General features: G+C 39.6%; 1 protein-coding gene across 4 annotated transcripts in view; it reads left to right on the top strand.

The window, feature by feature from the left end:
• Window positions 1–22,637, top strand: part of SMC1B (structural maintenance of chromosomes 1B) — a 70,710-nt gene that overhangs the window by 4,145 nt on the left and 43,928 nt on the right. For 2 of the 4 annotated variants that reach the window (XM_075070450.1, XM_075070447.1), the window contains exons 3-12: window positions 1,634–1,746; window positions 6,879–7,117; window positions 7,568–7,826; window positions 9,562–9,702; window positions 13,766–13,848; window positions 15,565–15,772; window positions 16,600–16,785; window positions 19,849–20,028; window positions 21,225–21,371; window positions 22,276–22,413. In XM_075070450.1, the coding sequence (XP_074926551.1) occupies window positions 1,634–1,746; window positions 6,879–7,117; window positions 7,568–7,826; window positions 9,562–9,702; window positions 13,766–13,848; window positions 15,565–15,772; window positions 16,600–16,785; window positions 19,849–20,028; window positions 21,225–21,371; window positions 22,276–22,413 (1,694 nt within the window). Of the gene's footprint in view, window positions 1–1,633; window positions 1,747–5,715; window positions 5,920–6,878; window positions 7,118–7,567; window positions 7,827–9,561; window positions 9,703–13,765; window positions 13,849–15,564; window positions 15,773–16,599; window positions 16,786–19,848; window positions 20,029–21,224; window positions 21,372–22,275; window positions 22,414–22,637 lie in introns of all 4 variants that reach the window. The other 2 variants (XM_075070453.1, XM_075070448.1) reach the window with 2 other exon arrangements.

Raw genomic sequence — 22,637 nt, 5'->3', positions numbered from 1 at the left:
TTTCATCTTGTTGGTTTGAGACTAATACTCTGATTTGTCATGGTCATTTTGAATTCTAATTCTGTCCTCCAAAGTGCTTTCAACCCTTCCCAACTTGGTGTCATCAGCAAATTTTATAAGCTTACTCTTCACGCCATTAATCCAAGTAATGAATAAAAATATTGAATATTACCAGAACAGACCCCTGCAGGACTCCATTAGATCCAACCTCCCAGTTTGACAGTGAACCGTTGATACTCTTTGAGTATGTTTTTTCAACCAGTTGTGCATCCATTTTATAGCAATTTCATATAGACCATTTTCTCCTAATTTGCTTATGAGACTGTCAAGTGGGACAGTGACAAAAACTTATTGAAATCAAGATGTATCATGTTTACTGCTTCCTCCCCTGCTATTCACTTGGCTAGTAACTCAAAGATAATCTCTAATGGTTCTGCGATTGCTTCAGCTGCTTCTTCAAGTACCCTAGGGTGAACTTTGTCAGGTCCTAACAACTTGAATACATCTAATTTAGCTAAATCTGTTTTTTCCCTGTTCTGGCTTGCATTCCTTCCATTTTTTAATTTAATCATGTTAAGCATCCAATGACAATTAACCTTCTTAGTGTAGACTGAAGTAAAACAGGCATTAACTACCTGTGTCATGGGGTAGTCAGTTAGTAGCTCTCCTTCCCCTCTGTATCTATTTACAACTTTTTACTGCCTTTTTATGTGCTTTGCTAGGTGTAAGTCACTTTGTATTGTAGCCTTTCTCATTTTGTACCTACATGCTGGTACTAGTCTTCTGTACTCATCCATAGCAATTTGTTCATGTTTCCTCCTTTGTTGTAGGATTCCTTTATGATTTTCCAGGTCATTTTAAGAGCTCCTGATGCAGCCCATTTGGCCTCTTATTGTTCTTCCTGTCTTTCTTTCCCATTGGGATAGTTTGCTGTTGTGCTTTTAATATTATCTCGAGAAGCTGCCAACTCTCCTGAACTCCTTTTCCCCTTATCATTTCTTCCCATGGAACCTTACCTACCAGTTCTCCAAGTTTAACATCTGTGTAGTTGTTTTTTTTAAGTCTCTTTTCCTTATTTTGCTTCCCTCACTTTTTCCTTTCTTTCAAATCTTGAAATGTATCATTTTATGATTACTGTCAGTTCTCTTCCACTTGTTAGTCAATATCAAGCCTAAAATGGCTGCTGTTCTCCTCTACGTCCGGAAACAAAAGGTTCTCCCCAACACATTCCAAGAACATATTGGACGTTTTGTTTTTTTGTCATATTACTTTTCCACTAGATATCTGGGTAGTTAAAATCCACCACTACTAACAGTCTTATGTTTTGGATATTTCTGTTCTAGAAATATTTATCATAGAAATGCCTCATCCTCCACTCCTCCTGTTTTGGTTGTCTATTGCAGACCCTTACGCTGATATCAACCTTGTTTTTTCCCTCGCCCTTGTGTTTTATCTTCACCCAGAGACTTTCACATGGTTTGTCACTCACCTCAGAAGAAATGTAGACATTCTTGATGTACAAAAGGGGGAACAAGTGAATTGATTAGATAAAGTGTCATGTGCACAACATAAATTAATAGTTCAAATATTTGGTTACATGTTACTTTAATTTTATTGTTTCTTCTTTTATTAGGTAGTTGTTCTGAGTTTCTTTTCAATGATAAAGCTGTTAGCCGATCGGTTTACACAGCAGAGCTTGAAAAAATAGGCATAATTGTCAAAGCAAGGAACTGCATGGTTTTTCAGGTAAGCATTTAAGGTACTTGGTAACCTCCCAAAGCTTGAGTGCAGATCGGGAGTGCTGTAAAGGTAACATGCTTGATCCATGGGACTAGACGGTTAATGCTGCTCCCTGGTCAGCCAAACAGGTAATTAGTCCTGCATGAATAATAGCAGTCTTGTCCTAGCCTAAGAAGTCTAGGCCATAAAATGGGAATTGCAAGGTTTCTGTGTGTGTTGGGCAATAGAGGGTGTGGAAGGGAGGTAGGGGGAAGCATTATTCATCATGGGAAACCCAGTAATTTCTGTGCTTCAGTTTATAAGTTGAAAAAGGTCTTCATGTTTTGGATTTAAAAACAAATGAACCTAAAATTGGTTAACCACCTTATTTCTGGAGCCAAAATAATTTTTGTCTCAACTTATAATAAATATGTGGATGGAAAATCTTGTTAGGACATCTGGTTTCTCTTTGACAAGCCTGGTTTTTCCTTAAATATATTTCCCAAAGTTCTTTGTTTTGTCTAGTGTGTATTAATCTTCTTAAAGTGTGAACTTTACTGCTTTTGGAAGGTGCCATTGTGATGCCTTCTAGTTTATTGTCAGGCATCTGGCCACCTGTCCTTAAGCAGGAGGAAGCCTTGTCTGTGCCTGCTAGGTGTCAGCGTCCCAACTCTACCGGCCATGAACAATGGAAGCGTTCCCTTCTAGGGCTTGCAAGCCCTATTGTTTCTCTGCAGGCTGGCAATAGGCATGATCCAACTCTCAAGCCCTCTGAGCATCTCCCTGGAGCGTCCAGGCCCAGTCCACTGGGCGCTCACACTATTCACAGGTTTGCTGCTTCTGAAGAAACAGGGCACTCCCGCTTACCAGTTCTACCTCAGATTTCCACTCCGCTTAACAGACAGCACTTATACTTGACTTCACTATAAATAAATTTAACAAAGCATAGAGATTCCAATAATAGCGAGTAGAAGTATTGGAAACAAATCATTACATTTATCAACAAAATCAAAACACACTTTCTAGAGCAGTGGTCTTGATCACGCACCCCATTAGTAAAAATTCTTGAGCATGCACCCTCTGCCGCGCCATTTTTGCCAAAGCACCAAAAATAATAATAATAATTAATAATAAAAGAAAGCCGCTCGGACTCCCGCCCGAACTGTCAAAGCGCCAAAAAAAAGTGTTCCTCCTGCTGTGCACCCCCAAGGATCCTCTAGCGCACCCCACTTTGGAGACCACTGGTCTAGCGTATAGGCTTAATTATAAGACATGAGAGTTGAGAGTATCTTCTTATAGTATTGCTCATGCAAAATTCTTGCAGGGTTTTACAACCAGGGTTAGCTGTGACCTTCCTTTCAAGAGACAGCTGTGCTGTCAGCTTGCCTCCTGGGTAAAGGATCCTGTGTTTTTCCTTATATCCCCAGCTATACCCTAACAGTCCGTTATCTTTGGTAGTAAGCAGGCCATCATCCTGTGAATTTCCTTTCTGTAGATTTCACAATCATGTCTTTTGCCTGTGGTTCAGTATGCAGAAAGGCATACATTATGAGGCATACAATACAAAAATGGCCAGACTAGAAGACAGGAGTCTGGTGCCTTCTGTCCAAAAGGAACACTTCTGAGGTACGTCACCTTCTGGTGACTTGCCTTAACTCCAAGACTGTAAGAACATACCGTATATACTTGATCATAAGCCAGTTCATTTATAAGCCTACACCCTCCCCAAGGTGGATAAATAAAAATGGAAAAAAACTTTGACCCATTCATAAGCCGACCCCGTAATTCAGGGGTCAGCAAATTTTGGCTCCCAGGCCATCAGAATAAGCCACTAGTGGGCCGAGATGGTTTCTTTACCTTGAGCGTCCGCAGGCATGGAGGTAAACCTAAGTAAACAAAGTGTCCCGGTGCGCCAGCTGCTTATCCTGATGGGCCAGGACAGCAACTGGTGGGGATATGTTTTTGTTTTTTGGGGGGGGGGGTGGGAAGTTGGGGGGTCAGGAGAGTAACCCCTGTGATCACCCCCAACATGACCCTGGATCCTCTCCCCTTTCCACCTTATCTGGGGAGGGCCAGGGGAGGATGCCTCTGGCCTGGCTGGAACTGCTTCGACCGACTGGGTAGCATGACTGCAGCCTGCTCCGGCAGGCCAGACCGGGCGGCATGGCCGCAGCACGTTCTAGCTGGCTGGGCTAGGTGGCGTTGCCACAACGTGCTCTGGTGGGCCGGGCAGCGTGGCCACAGCGTGCTCTGGTGGGCGGGGCCGAGTGGCACGGCAGCAGCCTGCCAGCCCCAGAGTTGCAGCTGCTTTGGAGGCTGGGGGGAGAGCAGCGTGGCCAGAAGTGGAGAGACTCTGGCCCCACCTCTTCTCTCCTGGCTCTGCTGGCTGTGCTGCCTCTCCTGGCTCCCTCTGTTGGGGGAGGAGCTGTGTCCCACCTCTCCCTCTCTACACTCATTCGTAAGCTGACCACCTTCTCTGGTGCTTCCCTTTTTTACTAAAAAAAAAAATTGGCTTATGAATGAGTGTATATGGTAATTTTTAGTATAAAAGCATAACTCCTTAAATATTATCTGTACATACATTTTGGCAGTGAGTGTGATAACCAGTGGTCTTCTGGCTCTTGGTAGAGACTCACATGCCATGCTTCAGTGAACTATTATGCATATATCCAACCCAGGAGATCCCTGTAAAACCCTGTGCACTCTGCCAGTTGTCACCAAGAGGTCCCTGGGTCACAGTCACTTATTTGACATCACTGGAGACCAAAATCTTTTATTTATGAAGAAGGTGCCTCACAATATCACCTTCGCCACACAGTATTTGGGCTCACATTAATGAGCCCGAATACTCCTCTGAAGAACCACTTCCGAGGTCAACCTTCATTTTTCTTATCTGTTCAGTTATTGGGTTATCGAGACTACCAGTAAGGATGCTAATGGTGATAGTGTGTTTTTGTGAGATAGAGGTTTATATCCGCTGGGAAATAGAGTAAAATCATATAGACTGTGGAACCATCTGTGAGTAACCACTCTTGGTAAATAGTGAACTATGGTGGATTTGAATTAGTGACATGCAGACGAAAGACTATATCCCATTTGTTAATAGTCTGTTATTGAGTCCTCCAATCCGTTTAATTTAATCAGATGTTAAATTAACCCCCAAACAATTTTAGAAAAGCATATTATCTTAAAACAACTGAAACTTACTTTGGGATTTGAATTCTTAGTCCTAATCAGCCTCACAAGTCTGTTAAAATACCAGCTTCCTGTTTAATTTTTTTGCAAACTATATTTGGCAGTTAAGTATTTTTAGTTTTATTCCTTCTAATTAGATGTCGGGATTAAAAATCTCTTCTTCTAATTTAGCATTCCTTTAAATATCGATAATACATATAAAAAATGGTAATATCACTGTTACAGAATAAATATATACATTACTTAATTTTCAAGCTGCACTAACTTTTCTGCTTTAAAAAAATTATCAAAATAGGGAAGGAACTGAATCTACATTTCATAAACTCTCATAGAAAATTTTCATTTGAAAAGCTTCCTCCAGTCCCATAACATAATGAGTGTTGGGATAAATATAACACTGTACTTTGTATTAGTGATAACACTTCCTGACTGGAGTCTTTGTTTCCCAGATTTTAATCTTTAGTATGGAAATTTTTTTTGGATGAATTATGTAAATTGTATATTCTTAATTCGTGAGGTTTGTTTTGTAATTTCTGATTTGACTTTTTGCTGCCAGTACTACATGATTACACAACTTTTACTTTTTCATACATGGTCTCTGTGTCCAATTTAGGTTCAGTGGACTTTCAAGTCTCTGATTGGGAGGCTATTGAATCTAGTGAAATATCATTTAAGTGATATCTTGATTTTAAGAAACTGAATAGCACAATATTGCTGGCAATTTCAGATTCCCTTTTTGTACAGTACAGTGATCTGCAGTGCTATGATTCTCAGTGCTACATCTTTGAAACTCTATTCTAGGGAGCAGTAGAGTCAATTGCAATGAAGAAGCCCAAGGAAAGAACCCAGCTTTTTGAACAGATTAGTAATTCATGGGAGTTTGCTGAGGAATATGAGAAGAAGAAGAAGAAAATGCAACAGGCAGAGGGGGATGCGCAGTTTAATTATAACAAGAAAAAACATGTGGCAGTAGAACGCAAGCATGCAAAGTTAGAGAAAGAGGAGGTAATTCCAAAAATAACATAAAGGAGGTTTTCGTATTTAAGGAAGCATACAGCATAGTGGTTGATCCTACAAACTCTGTTAGCGTAGTGTGAGTTTATAGGATCAGAACCTTAGTAAAAGTACATAGAGCTTGGGTCAAACACTTCTAATACGTTTAAAATAAATACATTTTCCTTATTTTCTGTGGAAAGTGATGGTTCTTCAAAAGTGTTTTTTGGTAAATGCTTTTCCACATAATCTGATTAATTTGTATAATCTGAAATATATAACCAAAAAAAAAAAAATCAGCAAGGAAGATACTATGTTTTCCTGTGGGACAGGATTAATAGTTAAGTGTGTTCTGCCAGTATACATCAGGAGTACGTCATTTCTGTATTTCTGCTCTTTTTGTACAGTCACTATGTGATTCAGTAGTGGTACACTGGGCAGAATGTTTATGCTTCCATTTTTAAACATTGCATCCAAAAATACTTTGTCTCAGAAGTTCAGTCCGGCAATTTACCAAACAATCATAGTGAGCGTTGTTCCGGAGGTGTGAAACTTATTGAAACGAAGCTAAATGTCTACATTCTTCTATTCCCTGGAGAGTTCAGTGACCCTCTCTTGCAAAGTTTGTTGCCTGAGTGCATGCCAGAGAGGAAAAAAAGCAGTTATGATTTACTATTTGGTGGCATTCGTAATAATCAATAAGAAATGGAGTTGAATATAATAGTTTCTAAGTATACTAGGTTCAGTAGTCATAAATATGTTTTAATGAAATAAATGACAATGTATTCTGCATGACTGGCAATTCTTACAGTAACTACTGCATTATATGGTTGAGGTTTTTTTGTGATTGGCGCACTTTGCTGGAATCATAGTCGCCAGTCCTTTAGCTCATTTTACTCTGGACCTGAGATTAGACTGCTAGTGATTAAACATTCTTTTTAAAGCCGCAAATAAAAAATTGCTGTTTTTAGGCAGAGCGTTACCAGATGCTGCTTGAAGAGTTGAAAGAAAACAGGATACAGCTGAAACTTTTCCGACTTTATCACAATGAGAAAAAAATTGACTTCTTGAACAACAAATTGGATGAAAAGAACATGGATGTGAATACCAAGAAAGACTCCCTTTCTTCTGCTGAAGACACATTTAAAGCTAAGAAAAAAGTGCTTGGAATATTAAATAGAGACCAACAACAAATGGAAAAAGAAATGAAGTAAGTTTTCCTGTGATAAGACTGAACTGAGATTTTGAGAGTTAGTCTGCATTCTAAGTTACTCTTCAAAGTGTATTTCCTGATCAAGAGAGTGGGTGAAATTCTGACCCCATTGAAGTCAGTGGGAGATTTCTAAAATAATAATCACTGTGTTACAGAATAAATATATAATACTTAATTTTTCAGCCACTTTTTGTCACTATTCTCAGTAAAACATTTTACCTGTTTGCTACAACATTGTAGGTGTGGTATAGCATTGTACTTCGTGTTTTAAACCTCTATTTTCAGATATCAAAATATGACTTTTGGACTGAAACATCTCCTACTTGGTCCCCACCTAAAATGTGAATAATTTAAAAAAAAAAAAAAAAAACTATCTTGTTGCAGGTTGCATTTCTTGTTTCCCTGAAACATAAAGTTGACAAAAATGCATCTTTTTTCCCCCTAAAGAACCCTAGAAGCATCACTGAATCAGAAAAGGCCCCAATATATTAAAGCAAAGGAGAACACTTCTCACCAAATCAAGAAAGTAGATATGGCTAAGAAATCCTTAAAAGATAATGAGAAACACCTTGCTAAACAAGAGCAAAACATAAAAGAATTGGACACTGAGCTGACTGATGTTGAGAGAAGTTGGAGAGCATTTGAAAAGAAGGTTGAAGAGGAGATGTTACAGAGAAGAACAGATGTTGAGCTGGAAGCAAGTCAAGTGAGTTGTGGGGGGGGATGTACTAGACTGAGTGAAATCCTGGCTCTGTTAAAGCTAATAGGAGTTTGCCATTGACTTCAGTGGGGCCATGATTTACCCCATTATTTTCGAAGAGTGGTTGCAAATCCAATTTGACTTAGACTAAATTGCAAGGAAAAAGAGCTATTTGTCCAATAGGATGAGGCGAAATGGTGATCTTGCCTTTATTTTTCATCTCTTACAGGTTTATCCTGGAAGCCAACAGACATAAAATCTATGTCAATTTACATATAAAAATACGTGATACCTGTATTTCTTCTGTATGGAGAAATAAATTGTAACATTCCCCTTGGTTTATTTTTAGCTTACAGTGTGAGCTGTTGCAGTTTGCTAAGTGCAGTTAGCCAAGAATATGATTAGCAACACCATGATTGGGCCTCTTTCCTAGAAAGACAAAATGAGGCTCTACTGACAAGATTTTTCTTTAATGTTCTTGAGACTCCTTGAGCTGCAAGTAAAATAGCTCTGCCAACATGTGCCTGAGCTTAATATAGTTTTTAACCAGCAAACAGCTGGAATGAATTAAACATTTTTTATAGCACTCATTAAATGATTTAAGGAGGACAATTCAAGCCTCCCAGAAGTTCTAGAGAGAGAACAGTTTTGAGGAGTAAACTTAAGACAGAGGGGTTTCAAATTTAACCGTTTAAGATGGTTGGAGGTGGTGTATTACTTCTCTCTAATGTGTGAATCATATCCTTTCCAAAGCAATAATCAAAGACTCTGTTCTAGGCAAATGAGTGAAGTTCCAGTGCACAATAGTGAGAGGAGGATTTAGGGGAGCCTAGTCAAGGCATGTGCAGCACCTGTCTGTTTTAAACCCAATCTCCGTGGGGTTCCTTGTGACCTGGGGCTGTGTTTTTTACTGGGAGCACAAACAGTACATGTGAGGATAGGATAGTAACCATGGAGCAGCTCTTCTGCTGTCAAAGGGCTATGAGGTGGTGTGAGGAAGGAAGTCTTTACCAAAACAACTTCCCAACTGCTACAGATAAGATCAGTTCACAGTTCTGATATAAAGCTGTTCCAGGAAGACATCCCTGCATAATTTTCCAGTTCACATCGAGACAATTATTTCTGCAACCATTAGACCTAGAAACTTTTTCAATATTTTTTTTATTATACATTAAATTCTGCATAACCTGATGGGTAAGTTTCCTTCGTATTACTCCTGTAATTTTGAGGTAACCCTGTAAAGTATGCCCCAGAGAAGTGAGTGGAGGCGTTCCAACTCCTCATTACTGTAGAGATTTGTCAACCTTAGGCATAATTTAAAGGGTTGCCCCAAAAGTAAACCTTTCTGTATACTTCTACAAATTTTCTCCTTGGAGGCTTCCCACATATCAAAATAACTGTTGTTTTTAAGAATAATTCCTTTATTTTTGGGCCACTCAGCATCTGGATGATGTCTTGATCCTCTCCTTTTTTCGGAAATGTTTATGGAAGCTTTAGTTTGCCTAATTACTTATTTAAAACAAAACTCTAAACTAGACTGTAGGCAAGAAAACAGGAGAATAAAGTTTGAAGTTGTATCTTTCACGGCATCTGATTGCCAATACTTGACTCCATAACTGGTTAGTAATTTACAATCTGTAGTTTGATAAGTTTGTTAACTTGCTAGTCAAGCACATAATGCAGTGAAAATTTCCCTTTATGTTTAAGGGCAGGAGTAATATTTTTGAATCTGTTTGTACAGCTGGATCGGTATAAAGAGCTGAAAGAACTAGCGCGAAAGAAAGTAGCTACATTGACCCAGCAACTAGAAAAACTGCAGTGGGAGCAAAAAGCAGATCTAGAAAGGATGACATTTGATGAGAGGAAGCAAAAAGAAATTGAGGTACTGAGATGGAATTTAATTTTACTGAGGAATAGAAACCCTGTCTCTCCTTGTCTGTCTAATACATGTCCTTCTCTGTCATTATAAATTTTAGTATAATTGTACTGAATAAATTCTTTAGCAAAAAACACTTCAACAAGCTTGATACAATGCATATGTTTGAGCTTCTCTTCTGACTGACCTACTGCCACATGTCTGGCTCTTTTTCCTTCAAAAATTACTTTACATATCTCTTCTAGGATGTGGCTTAGTGAAAGCCTGCTTACGGTATAAACATCCAGATCTGCAATTATAAGGGTATGTCTGCACTACAAAATTAGGTCGATTTTATAGAAGATGATGTTTAGAAATCCATTTTATACAGTCAATTGCATATGTCCCCACTAAGTGCCTTCATTCGGCGGAGTGTGTCCTCACTACTGTGGCTAGCATCGACTTTTGGAGCGGTGTGCTGTGGATAGCTATCCCACAGTTCCCGCAGTCTCCGCTGCCCATTGGAATTCTGGGTTAAGCTCCTGATGGGGCAAAAACATTGTTGTGGGTGGTTTTGGGTACATGTCACCGGTCGCCCCTCCTTCCGTGAAAGCAATGGCAGACAATCGTTTCACGCCTTTTTTCAGTCCAGACGCCATACCACGGCAAGCATGGAGCCCACTCAGCTCACTGTCACTGCTGCTGATGTGTCCTGGGTGCTGCTGTCAGCAGACGGTGCACAAGGACTGTTAACAGTCATCACCCACTGCAACTCTTTGCTCTCTTGGTGCCATGAATCCACCTCGCAGGTCCTCTTGTCGTTCTGTATAAATATTTATTCTCATGGCATCCATCATCATCCACCGCTTCCACTGCAACTCTGCTCTCCTGCAGATGCCATACCACAGCGAGCATGGAGTCTGCTCAGCTCACTGCTGCTGTTGTGAGCATTGTAAACACCTCGCACATTATCCTGCAGAAGCAGGCGAGGAGGTGACGACAGCGTGGTCACAATAGCGATGAGGACATGGACACAGACTTCTGTCAAAGCATGGGCCCTGGCAATTCGGACACCATGGTGGTAATAGGACAGGTTCCTGCCGTGGAACGCTGATTCTGGGCCCGGGAAGCAAGCACAGACTAGTGGGATTGCATAGTGTTGTAGGTCTGGGATGATTCCCAGTGTCCGCGAAACTTTCGTATGCGTAAGGGCACTTTCATGGAACTTTGTGACTTGCTTTCCCCTGCCCTGAAGCACGAGAATACCAAGATAAGAGGAGATCTCACAGTTGAGAAGCAAGTGGCGATAGCCCTGTGGAAGCTTGCAGTGCCAGACAGCTACCGGTCATTCGGGAATCAATTTGGAGTGGGTAAATCTACTGTGTGGGGCTGCTGTGATCCAAGTAGCCAGCACTATCACTGAGCTACTGCTATCAAGGGTAGTGACTCTGGGAAATGTGCAGGTCATAGTGGATGGCTTTGCTGCAGTGGGATTTCCTAACTGGTGGGGCAATAGATGGAACCCATATCCCTATCTTGGGACTGGACCACCCAGTAAGTAAACCACAGGGGGTACTTTTCAATGGTGCTGCAAGCAGTGGTGGATCACAAGGGACCAACATCAACGTAGGATGGCCAGGAAAAGTGCATGATGCTCGCATCTTCAGGAACTCTGGTCTGTTTGAAAAGGTGCAGGAAGGAACTTACTTCCCAGACCAGAAAATTACCGTTGGGGAAGTTGAAATGCCTAGAATTATCCTTGGGGACCCAGCCTATCCCTTGCTTCCATGGCTCATGAAGCCATACACAGGCACCCTGGACAGTAGTAAGGAGCAGTTCAGCTATAGTCTGAGCAAGTGCAGAATGGTGGTAGAATGTGCATTTGAATGTTTAAAAGCTTGCTAGCGCAGTTTACTAACTAGGTTAGACCTCAGTGAAACCAATATTCCCATTGTTATTGCTGCTTGCTGTGTGCTCCACAAAAATCTGTGAGAGTAAAGGGGGGACGTTTATGGGGTGGGAGGTTGAGGCAAATCATCTGGTGGCTGATTATGTGCAGCCAGACACCAGGGCAATTAGAAGAGCACAGCTGGCCGTCCTGTGCATCAGGGAAGCTTTGAAAACCAGTTTCGCAACTGGCCAGGCTACGGTGTGACAGTTCTGTTTTTCTCTGATGAAAACCCGCCCCCTTGGTTAACTCTGCTTCCCTGTAAACCAACAGACCTCCCCCCTTCAACCACTGCTTTCAAAGGCAATAAAGTCATTGTTTCCAAATCATGCATTCTTTATTAATTCAACACAAAAATAGGAGGAAAACTCGCAAGGTAGCCTGGGAGGGGTGAGTTAGGAGGGAAGCATCAGGTGGGGTGGTGGATGATGCGGGAGGGAAGGACAAAGCCACACTACAGTTCAAAACTTATTGAATGCATGGCTAGTATCCAGGAAGATCCCTGTCAGCCAAATACAGACAGCTCAGCATGAACAGGCCTCCCCTAATCGCGTGGCTAACAGTGGGGATGATTTCTTTTCAGCCAAAGGCAAACAGCCCGGCAGGAACAGGCACCTCTGAATGTCCCCTTAAACAAATTTCCTGTATTTCAACCAGGTGACCATGAGTGATATCACTCTCCTGAGGCTAACACAGAGTGATAAAGAACAGATGTTGCTTGAATGCCACCAAAGCCCGGGCCCATTTGCTGCAATGTTTTGTTCTGCAATGATTCCAGACTACTTGCTACTGGCTTGGCTTGGTAAAGCGTCCTACCATGGAGGATGAAATAAGGCTGCCCTCCCCAGAAACATTCTGCAAAGGCTTTTAGAGTACCTCCAGGAGAGCTCTATGGGGATGTCCCTGGAGGATTCCTGCTCCATCCTCAGACATGTTAACAGACTTTTCCAGTAGCTATACTGGCCACGAATGCATCCCAAGTCTTCGGGGCAAATTTAATCATTAAACATGATTGCTTTTAAACTTTCTATTTTATTTACAAAGGTACACTCACCAGAGGTGCCTTCTCCGGCTGCATGGTCCGGGAGCCCACCTTGGGAGGGTACTGACTCCAGGATGATGAACAGTTCCTGGCTGCCAGGGAGAAAGGATTCCCTGCTTGCCTGCTGTGCGCTATCCTCAACCATCTCCTCCTCCTCCTCCTCCTCCTCCTCCTCATCTTCCTTATCCACAAAATCCTCATCTCTGTTGTGTGAGACTCCCCCCTTGCAGGTGTCCACAGATAGTGATGGGGTAGTAGTAGCCCCTCCCCCCCTCCGAATTGCATGCAGCTCATCATAGAAGCAGCATGTATGGGGCCTCTGACCTAGAGCGACCGTTTGCTTGCTTTGTTTTTTGATAGGCTTGCCTGAGCTCCTTAATTTTCATGCAGCACTGCTGTGTGTCCCTGTTGTAGCCTCTGTCCATCATGCCCTTGGAGATTTTGGCATATATATTGGCATTTCGTCTTTTGGAACAGAGTTCTGCCTGCAATCAGATCCAAAACCTCCCATTTGGTCCATGCTGAAGCTGTTTTGCAATTCTGGGACTGCATGGTCACCTGTGCTGATCAGCTCGCCAAGCTGGCCAAACAGTTTGGACAGTGAAAAAAGACTAGTAATTTCACTTGCTGGTTCTTATTCACTAGTGTAATGCTGTGATGTTGGTTTTCAGATTCTGCAGAGGGACACTTGATTTTAAAATTTGAAGTATTTATAAAACAAGTCTATTATCAGATTTTATAAAGCCTTTACATTTCTTTTAAATTGTAAACTTTGGTATTTAACTAAATGTTAAAAGGGTATTACCAAGTAGTATTTATGGACGCGTCAAGATCCATTCACACTAAAGAATCTCTGTACTAATTGGCTTGAAAACAATAGTGTAGTTTTGGCATGTATAGTATATTATTCACATGGGAAATATCTATCCTCTAAATATGCAAAGTGATATGCTGTGACTTGATTTCAATGGATATTTCATGGTTAAGGTTAGTTACATAGCTAAATATCAGTACCCCACTCTGAAAATATAGTGGTATTAGCAAATTGGCTTTAGAATTGTTTAATTGTGTAAATTGCATCCTATTTATGGTTTGTTTAGGAAAGTATAAAGCAAGTTGTGGAACAGATAGAAGACCACAAAAAACGAATTGAGAAGTTGGAGGAGTATACCAAGTCATGCATGTATGTTTGTTTTTTAAATAAAATAAATTGCAGTTCAGACACTGTGCATATTGTAAAACAAAAATTGTTGAAAACCTGCCTTTCTTAAGGTGTATTTTTAAATGTAAGGGTGGTATTTGTCTTGCACTAAATCCTTTTATTTGTCCTTAGTTGTAATTTTTCAATAATTTTTGGTGTTGGAATTGGAGGGAAGAGTCATCCAAGACAGATTCTACTGCCCTCCCAGATGTTACTTCACGTTTGTTTGTTTGTTTTTTCCTGATTATGAGGGAGAGGAAACAAGTATATGAGGATTGTGTCTTTCATTATGGACTTGATTGTGGATTTACCACAAGGCTTGAATGAGAGGGCAGAATGCACCTTAGTAGTTTTGCTGCCCTGGAAGCAGAATAGAGGCCAGATTGTGAATTAGTCACCGTTTGTTCCCTGGTCCATATCTTCCTCCTGCTCCTGTTTTGAGTATGCAGAGTAACTGCACCACCCCTTTTCCTGTCACACATTACTTCCCCCTTCACACTGGTTCAGCAGTGCTGGCTTGTACTTGAATGGATCAGAGGTCTGCCATGGAGGGGGAGCTACAGCCCAGTGGAGGGATGTTGTGACCCACAATGCGCAGGTGAGCAAGGGAGTACCTTATGCCCTGTGCATGTGTGTAAAGTGGGATATGATTTTTGTCATAGACTTTTCAGATTATTTTTGCAAAACTGTACGTTGTATTGATTCACGGTCACGTTATGCCCTCTGTGTGTATGTATCTGAGAGCAGATTTTGGACTCAATTTAGAAGCATTTAAAATATATTACTGCTTCCAACCATGAGAGTTGTGTGGCTCAATCCCTATGTAACTTGCTGAAAAAAATCCTGTGAATAACCAAGAAAATAAATAATTGGTTTTTTTTTTAAAATTTGAAAAACATGCTTATAAAGAAAAGCCAAAAAGTATGATAGGATAGTTTAATTTTGGCAATTGATCTTGGATTATCAGCAGATAAGTCTACTCAATGGTCTGTGATGGGATGGGATCTGAGTTACTGCAGAGAGTTCTTTCCTGAGTGCTGGCTGGTGAGTCTTGCCCACATGCTCAGGATTAGCTGATCGCCATATTTGGGGTCAGGAAGGAATTTTCCTCCAGGGCAAATTGGCAGAGCCCTGGAGGTTTTTCACCTTCCTCTGCAGCGTGGGGCATGGGTCACTTGCTGGTGGACTCTCTGCAGCCTGAGGTCTTCAAACCACAATCTGAAGACTTCAATAACTCGGACATAGGTTAGGGGTTGTTACAGAAGTAGATGGGTAGGTTCTGTGGCCTGGTTTGTGCAGGAGTTCAGACTAGATGATCATATTGGTCCCTTCTGACCTATGAGTCTATGAGTATTTAGTTTAACTTCTATAACGTAGTGGTCACTTATGCGAAGTGTCTGGTCTTGTTAGAACAGCTGAACAAATATTCTGTTAACCACTTAATTTTAGCAAAAGATGATATTGTATAGCTATCAAATCTTCTAAATGGCAGCAGTTCAACTTGTTTGTTAGTAAAGTCTGTTATCTCATCATTTGACTTTCACGGATCAAAATCTTATTTCCATATAAAGATTTTGAGTTCAGCCCAGAGGCTCACACCTGTGGAATAAAATCACTCTACTCATAAAATTAATGTAAAGTTAAGACAATATAATTGGGATACATTTTCCTCACATCTTCCCTTATTTTGGTTTAAAGTGAATTGTTAGCAGAGAAAAAACAACAGGAGAAAGTCCTAACTGATGAAATAGAGAATTCAAGGGTACAGATAGCTCAAGTAAATGAAGAACTAAACAAAATAATTGGTGAGCTGCAGAATGCTAGAATTGACTACCATGAAGGAAGACGCCAGCAAATGAGAGCAGAGATGCTGGAGAGTCTCAAAAGACTTTATCCTGATTCTGTGGTAATTGGATTGATTTATTTGCATTTTTGTGGTTTATAATTAGATTTGAGATTTGCATTTGCAGTTGTAGTATATATGGCAGCATGGGGCTTTCTGTGACCATCTTAAATATATTTTAACTTTCAATCTATTTTATGTATTCTAGGGACACTTGTAAATGGGAATGACAATGCAAATTTTGTTCTACAAAAGAACAGTATGTTTATTAAATTCAATCTTTGTGAATTTAGAGAATTAAGTGATTGAACTAACACCAACCTTCAGATTAGGAAAGTGTTTTCTCTTTTTCGTGCAATTGATAAGCATGCTATTCATTCATGAATTTATTTTTACAAATTTCAAATAGGAGTATCAATGTAAAAATTAGAATGATTAAAATTAAGAGCAGCACTAGCATTTCTTGGCTGAGCTAGAGTTTTATAGTGTGGTAGGATGGCAGAACTGCAGAGCATTTTACTCTAAGGTTGTGCTACTGTGTATGTATGTATATTTTAACAGAAGTGGGAATGCAATTTTTTTAACTGTGAAGAACTTCAGTTTCAGATTATCCATTATGGTAAATGTGTTTAAACGGTACGTGTACTTTACTTGATAGTAAAAATAATTGATAACATTTAGGCTTGTGTATAACATTTGGTATACATGGGTTGTATTCTTATTTTAGAGGATATAGTAACATTCAGAGGTGTCATTCAAGATCCAGATTGCTTAAGCTTCTCTCATTTTTGCTACCAGAAAGCTGTACTTTGGCCTGAAATGTGTATGGATTTATTAATTGCTTCCTCATCTGTGAAAGGTTTATCATTTCTCAATTTTGTTATCTTAAGTTTGGAAGACTGCTTGACTTGTGTCATCCTATCCATAAAAAATATCAGCTGGCTGTTACCAAAGTCTTCGGCAAGTACATGAGTGCCATCGTTGTGGCTACTGAAAAAATAGCAAGGGATTGCATTCGATTTCTAAAAGAGGAAAGAGCTGAGCCTGAAACATTTCTTGCTTTAGATTACCTTGATGTAAGTTTTTTTCTTTTCATCAGCAAATTAGTTCAGTTTTAAGATTGCTTAAGGTAGAATTTAAATTCTAAAAGGATATATAAATTATAAGTATTTAAGCATAAATAAAGCTATTGTAGAGACATTATATGTCTCAAAAGGTTCTTGACTGCTATAAAAACTCAAACCCTTCCCCTTTCTGCACTGTGTAGTTAAGACCTTTTATTGCAATTCTATCCCTTGGTTGATCCTCCTCATGTAACTGGTTTTACTGTCTTCAGTGTATATATTACATCATGCTTTTATAAACTAGTTCCTTAAGCCATATAGTAAAACGGATCTGTCCCTAAACTTGTAGCATTTCAGAGAAAACTACTATAGAGGCCTGCAATTCAAACTTGTGCCCCAGGCCATCCATAGTTTAGTGTTCTGTCCCTATATGGAATCTTGTTTGTGTTGTAGTTTGGCTCCTGAAAGAGTGAGATACAAAGGTCTGCTATATCTTGAGAAAACATTTCTTTTTGTATTTATTAATAACATTTTAACATAAATTCAGCCTATTGGAAACTGATTTATTCTATAGATAGAATACTTATGAAAATACTGTTTTCATAGATGAAATTTTGATATGTTTCAGACTAACAAAAAAAACCTCATTTTGTAATCAAATTGGAATCAGCTATTCATTAATGGTGCATTGTAAAATGCACAGGACTCAGGGTGTGTTTTTAATGGGTAACTAAATTCCAACTTGAGCTGTTATGGAACAACAGCTGCATGACTTGATGCTACTTAGCCTCAGCTGCTTCCTATCCTTTTGTAAAGTAAATTCACATACCTCACTAAGGTCATCAGTACTGGTTTTTTTTGTTTGTTTGTTTGTTTGTTTTGAGCCAAATTTTAGAAGTTACTTCAACCCAACATCTAATTTTGAGAGCCCTACTGCTTTGCCTGTACTCTTACTCAAAAAATTAGGCCACTCTTCTAATCAGGATTTTGTGCCCCCTGCAGTGACTAGTGCTATAGATGCCAGTATTCCTTTAATATCATAAAAGAATTCTGGCCACAGCCTGATAATAGGCAAGTGCTCTCCAAAACTATCTGAAAACCTTTTAGGCGGTCAAAGGAATCTTCTAAGTCTTTGGCTGAAGTACCCCAGATAAACTTTGCTGTGACCTCTTTTAAAATGTAACCCTCACAAATTCAAAGGCAGGGAGTCTTTGCCTGGACTAGCAGGAAAAAAGGATAGTGGCTCTTTTAAGGACTTCCCCTCAGGGAATGAGGTGGAGGCATCATCTGAGCAGGTGGGTGGGCTGGTAGGGATCAAGTAAGCTATTGGCCCCTGTGCACTTGGGGGAGTCCCTTGTCGCTTCAGGATTAGCAGCTCCTACCCTGGGGATTAGTGTAGGACTGGGTTTTTGGTCTGCCGTGGGCATTGCATTAGTTACCCCTTTTGGGTTAGGGAAAGAATTTTTCTCTTGCTGCCACGTTGGCCGGGACAGTGTGGTTTCTTCCACCTTTGCCACAGCACCTCAGGCAGCCGATGGGATCGGGGAGGAGATAAGGTTCAAGTTGTTGGCCTTTTAAGAGATGGAAGTCCATTTCCTGATTATTCCAAAATTGGAAGTGGACTTAAAGGAAAGTATCCCCTAAGGAGGGGAATGGGCTTCCTAGTGCCTGGTACAAGCAGAACAACCCCTTTCCCTAGCCCCTTAATCCCTACATGAGTGGAGGGCAGTGGGTTTCCAGCAACATTCTGGGGACCAGCTATGTAGGGGTGGGGGACGGAAACAGCTCTCCACCATGTGAAAATGATAAAGGGAAGGGAATCATGACCAGGAGTCATTGCTTGATAGTTCCCAGGTGAGATAAGTTAATAAATCTTGAGCCTAATTAAACCACATCCCCTGTGGTTGGTCTTCCCGTGTGTCCAGGGCAATAATGTCTCTTCTGTAGAAACTTTAAAGGATCTTTGTGCCAGGAAACTGCAGTCTGGCTTCAAGAAAAATAGGTGAATTGGTCATTGAAGCAATCCTGCCTCTGCAGGAATGGGAGAATCACTCAGCAGTGGAATCAATACGATTCCTTTGCATAGGAAAGAGAGAGAGAGATGGGAGGCTGCACAAGTGAATGCATGCTAGGGGAGTGTTTTGTGGCAAACAGTGGAGCTCTGTTAAGCATATTCTTCCACTCCAAGGAGACACGGTATTGCAGGAAGGGCTGTTGCAGCCTTCAGGTGTCTCAGTGGCATGACAAACTGGAGTGGGGATGATTAATGTCACAGTGGCAGCTGTGGGTGCTCAGCATATCTGAAAATCATACCATACTTATTTAGATATCTGTGTGATTTTTTTTTTTTTGATGCCCAAGTTTTGACGCCTAAATTTGTGTGTTGATTCTTACATGAGAGGATGCTAGTGATTGCAGTATGTTAAATTGTTTCCATCAGTAATTGAGGTTTAATTGAAATAAAATCACTGTAATAGAACTATGACAGAATCGTTGTTTTGCCTTTTAAATTTGATATAGGCAATCGCTATTCTAGGCACTGATTCAGGAAAGCAATTACACCTCTACCCCGATATAACAATGTCCTCGGGAGCCAAAAAATCTTACTGTGTTATAAGTGAAACTGTGTTATATCGAACTTGCTTTGATCTGCTGCCCCCTCCCCCCCCCCCCCGGAACGCTGCTTTACCACGTTATATCCGAATTCGTGTTATATCAGGTGGCATTATATCGGGGTAGAGGTGTTTGTGTTTTGCTCAGTAGAGATGGATTTAAGCACATACTTAAGAGCTGTCCTGATTATGAATGTTTTTTCTTGAATCGAAGTCCTAATGTTTTTACATAAATCCTAGCATCTTTGATTGTGGGCAGATTTTTAATGTTACTTTAATGCATGATTTGTCCATTTTTTATTTACTTCAATAAATGTAAATTTTGTTTTGTCAGAAGGCACAAGTATGACTGAAAATATGGATGTTTATTGTTAATTTTATTCATGCAGTATACTATCCCACCAAAGTACTTGTATCACATTATTTCAGCTACTTCTCCAAAAGATTGTTTTTTGCTTTTTAGATTAAGCCCGTCAATGAAAAATTAAGGGAGATAAAAGGATCTAAAATGATGATTGATGTTGTACAGACTCCATTTACACCCCTGAAAAAAGTGATACAGTTTGTATGTGGGAATGGTCTGGTGTGTGAAACTGTTAAAGAAGCAAGACAGATAGCATTTGATGGACCAGTGAGGTTGAAAGTAAGAAACTGAGTTTTGTTTCATATGTTTTCTTCATCAGATGGATTCCAATGATATGTTTAATACCATTTGAAATAACTTCTATAAATATCCTACAAAATATGACTTAACTAAAAACTGTCATTATATTGCTCTCGCCAGTTTACACAGAAAGAAACTTAATCCCCTGAAATTTCACATAACCCATCTCTTTCCAGTGTGGAATTTTTCTGGAAAGCTCAGAGGGAAAAAGTTAGAAAAGGAGTTTTAAATTATGGTGCTGAAATATTTCCCTGCAGCTGACTCTTTTTTTTGCAAATGATCCTTTTTTTCCTTTTGCTTGTTACATTTAAAATGTTTGACTGAGAAACATAAAATCTGTTTTATTGGCTTTCCTGCAGAGAAGTGCCTTCATATGTTCTTGTGGGTTTCCTGTGTGGGAGGTGCAGGCAAAAGTTTGCACTATGGTTGAAAGTCTCCCTACTTCATTCTGCAGTGCCTCTCCGCTGATGATTAAACACAACAATGGTACATGGGGGTAGCTCCCTGTCATGTACCTTCTGAAGACCCGTTAAAGTCTACAGAATGGGAGCCCTGCTTTGATAGTCCATGTTAAATCTTTTGAAACAACACTTTTTTCCAGTGGACCTTCTATACCAGTCTGATTTAAATTTTTGTTGCTCGTTCAAAAACAAGAATAATCCTAAACAAAAAAATCTTTAAGTAGTTTTGAGTTGAAAAATGAAGATTGTAAGTATGTTTCACTTGTTATCAAGCTGACACCCAAAAATAAGTATTCTTTTTTTTTTTTAAACAAAATTTTTACACTTTTTAAAGACCTAACCTTTAGAATATCTGGAAATGAATAGTTAAGTGTTCCAGCTGTGTAAATATAAAATATATAAAAATCCCATTTCCAGTTCATGGGATTAATTTCCAATAGGCTATAATACTAATTTATATTAAAACATTACTCACTGCAAAATAACACTACTTGTGTCAGTTACATACTTCTGTAGCTTGCTCAGTATACCTCTGTGTAAGCAAGGGTTTTGGGACATGATCCAACTAAGTATGGAGGTTACTTATATATACTTACATGCACTTGTTTGCTCAGATCTTGGTCCATTAGCTGCTGGAGTATTGCAGATGCATAGTTCCTAACCCAACTTAGTAGTATTGTTCATTAAAGAAAATAAAATGTCTTTAATTTTCAGACAGTTTCTCTTGATGGAACTTTATTTTTGAAATCTGGAGTTATCTCTGGAGGGTCAAGTGACTTGAAATTTAAAGCTAGATATTGGGATGAAAAAGAGATGAAAGAAATGAAAGAAAGAAGGGATAGGTTGGTTAATGAACTAAAGGTAAGTCCATTAAATAGACAATTCTATCTTAACACTAAAGGCAAAATGGAATAAAAATCATGAATGGGAAGACAGTCCGAGGAACTGTCCAGTTTTTGTCAACTTTTAATTTCAAGTTAATTTATTTTATTCCTGATTTATTTTATTAATGCGGGATGGGGTGGCAGAACTAGTAGTGGCTTGTTGGTCGGAAGTACTGCCTGTCTGATACCTTTGTTCCAAGAAGTAATGCAGTGTGACTACATACATCTGGGCCATTTGTTTATCTGCAATCCACACTATCAGTGTAATTTTGTTTCCCCATCTAGTGGGTAGTTTACTGTTTCTGGGGAGATGAGACCAAGCTACTCTCTGTGTGGATTACATAGATGGAGAACTGCCTAAATGTTAAGAGCTAGTTTTGCTATAGGAAGTGTTGTGGTATGGTTGGAGCACTTCATGTCTTTCATCAGAGACGCTGTTTGAGGCATTGCTATAGTCAAGTGACTAGTGAGAATAAAATTATTAGCATGCAACAGAGAACAATTTTTCATGAATTGTGACTGTGAAACTTGGTTTCATAGCTTCCCTATAGATTTGTTGAGAGGACCAGAACAGTAATTTTATCAATTTATGCCCTTTTACACTAGAAAGTGAACCAGTGTTTGAAAAGCATTTTCGAATATGTGCCACACCATCAAAACTCAACTTGATTGTGGGCAGCTGGCCCACATAAATGGGGCTTAACTGTGCTAAATTTCTCTAATTAGACACCCTGTTAAATGGAAGTCAGATTACGATCATAAAGATTTTTTTCTCTCGCCTGTGAATAGAGCAACTTACTTTTGAGTATGAAGTTGATTTTTGTTTTTAAAACTTACTTTTTATTTATATTGTCTCATACAATTTTTGAAATCTGTTTTAGGAATTAATGAAGGTCAAACGTAAGGAGACTGACTTGAAACAGTTACAGGCACAGTGCCAGGGAACTCAGACTCGGCTCAAATATTCGCAGAGCGAATTAGAGAATATTAAAAAGAAACACCTGGCTAATTTCTACAAGGTAGTACAGAATAATGAAGCTCCTATTTTTTCCTCTGGTTTTGGTGATCTTAGGTTATAATTTTTATGCTTAATAAACATTGTAGCTAATACTCAATACAACATCCACAAGCTTAGTAGATCTTATATTAATCATCTTTGTGTAGTTCTTGGAATTACATTTAGCAAATAGTGGTTATGACTAGAAAACTAATAAAATTAGAGAATAAGAATAAGTACTATATT

The sequence above is a fragment of the Chelonoidis abingdonii genome, chromosome 1, assembly GCF_003597395.2.
Source record: "Chelonoidis abingdonii isolate Lonesome George chromosome 1, CheloAbing_2.0, whole genome shotgun sequence".
NCBI lineage: Eukaryota > Metazoa > Chordata > Testudines > Testudinidae > Chelonoidis > Chelonoidis abingdonii.
This window is presented reverse-complemented; position numbering and strand designations above follow the sequence as displayed.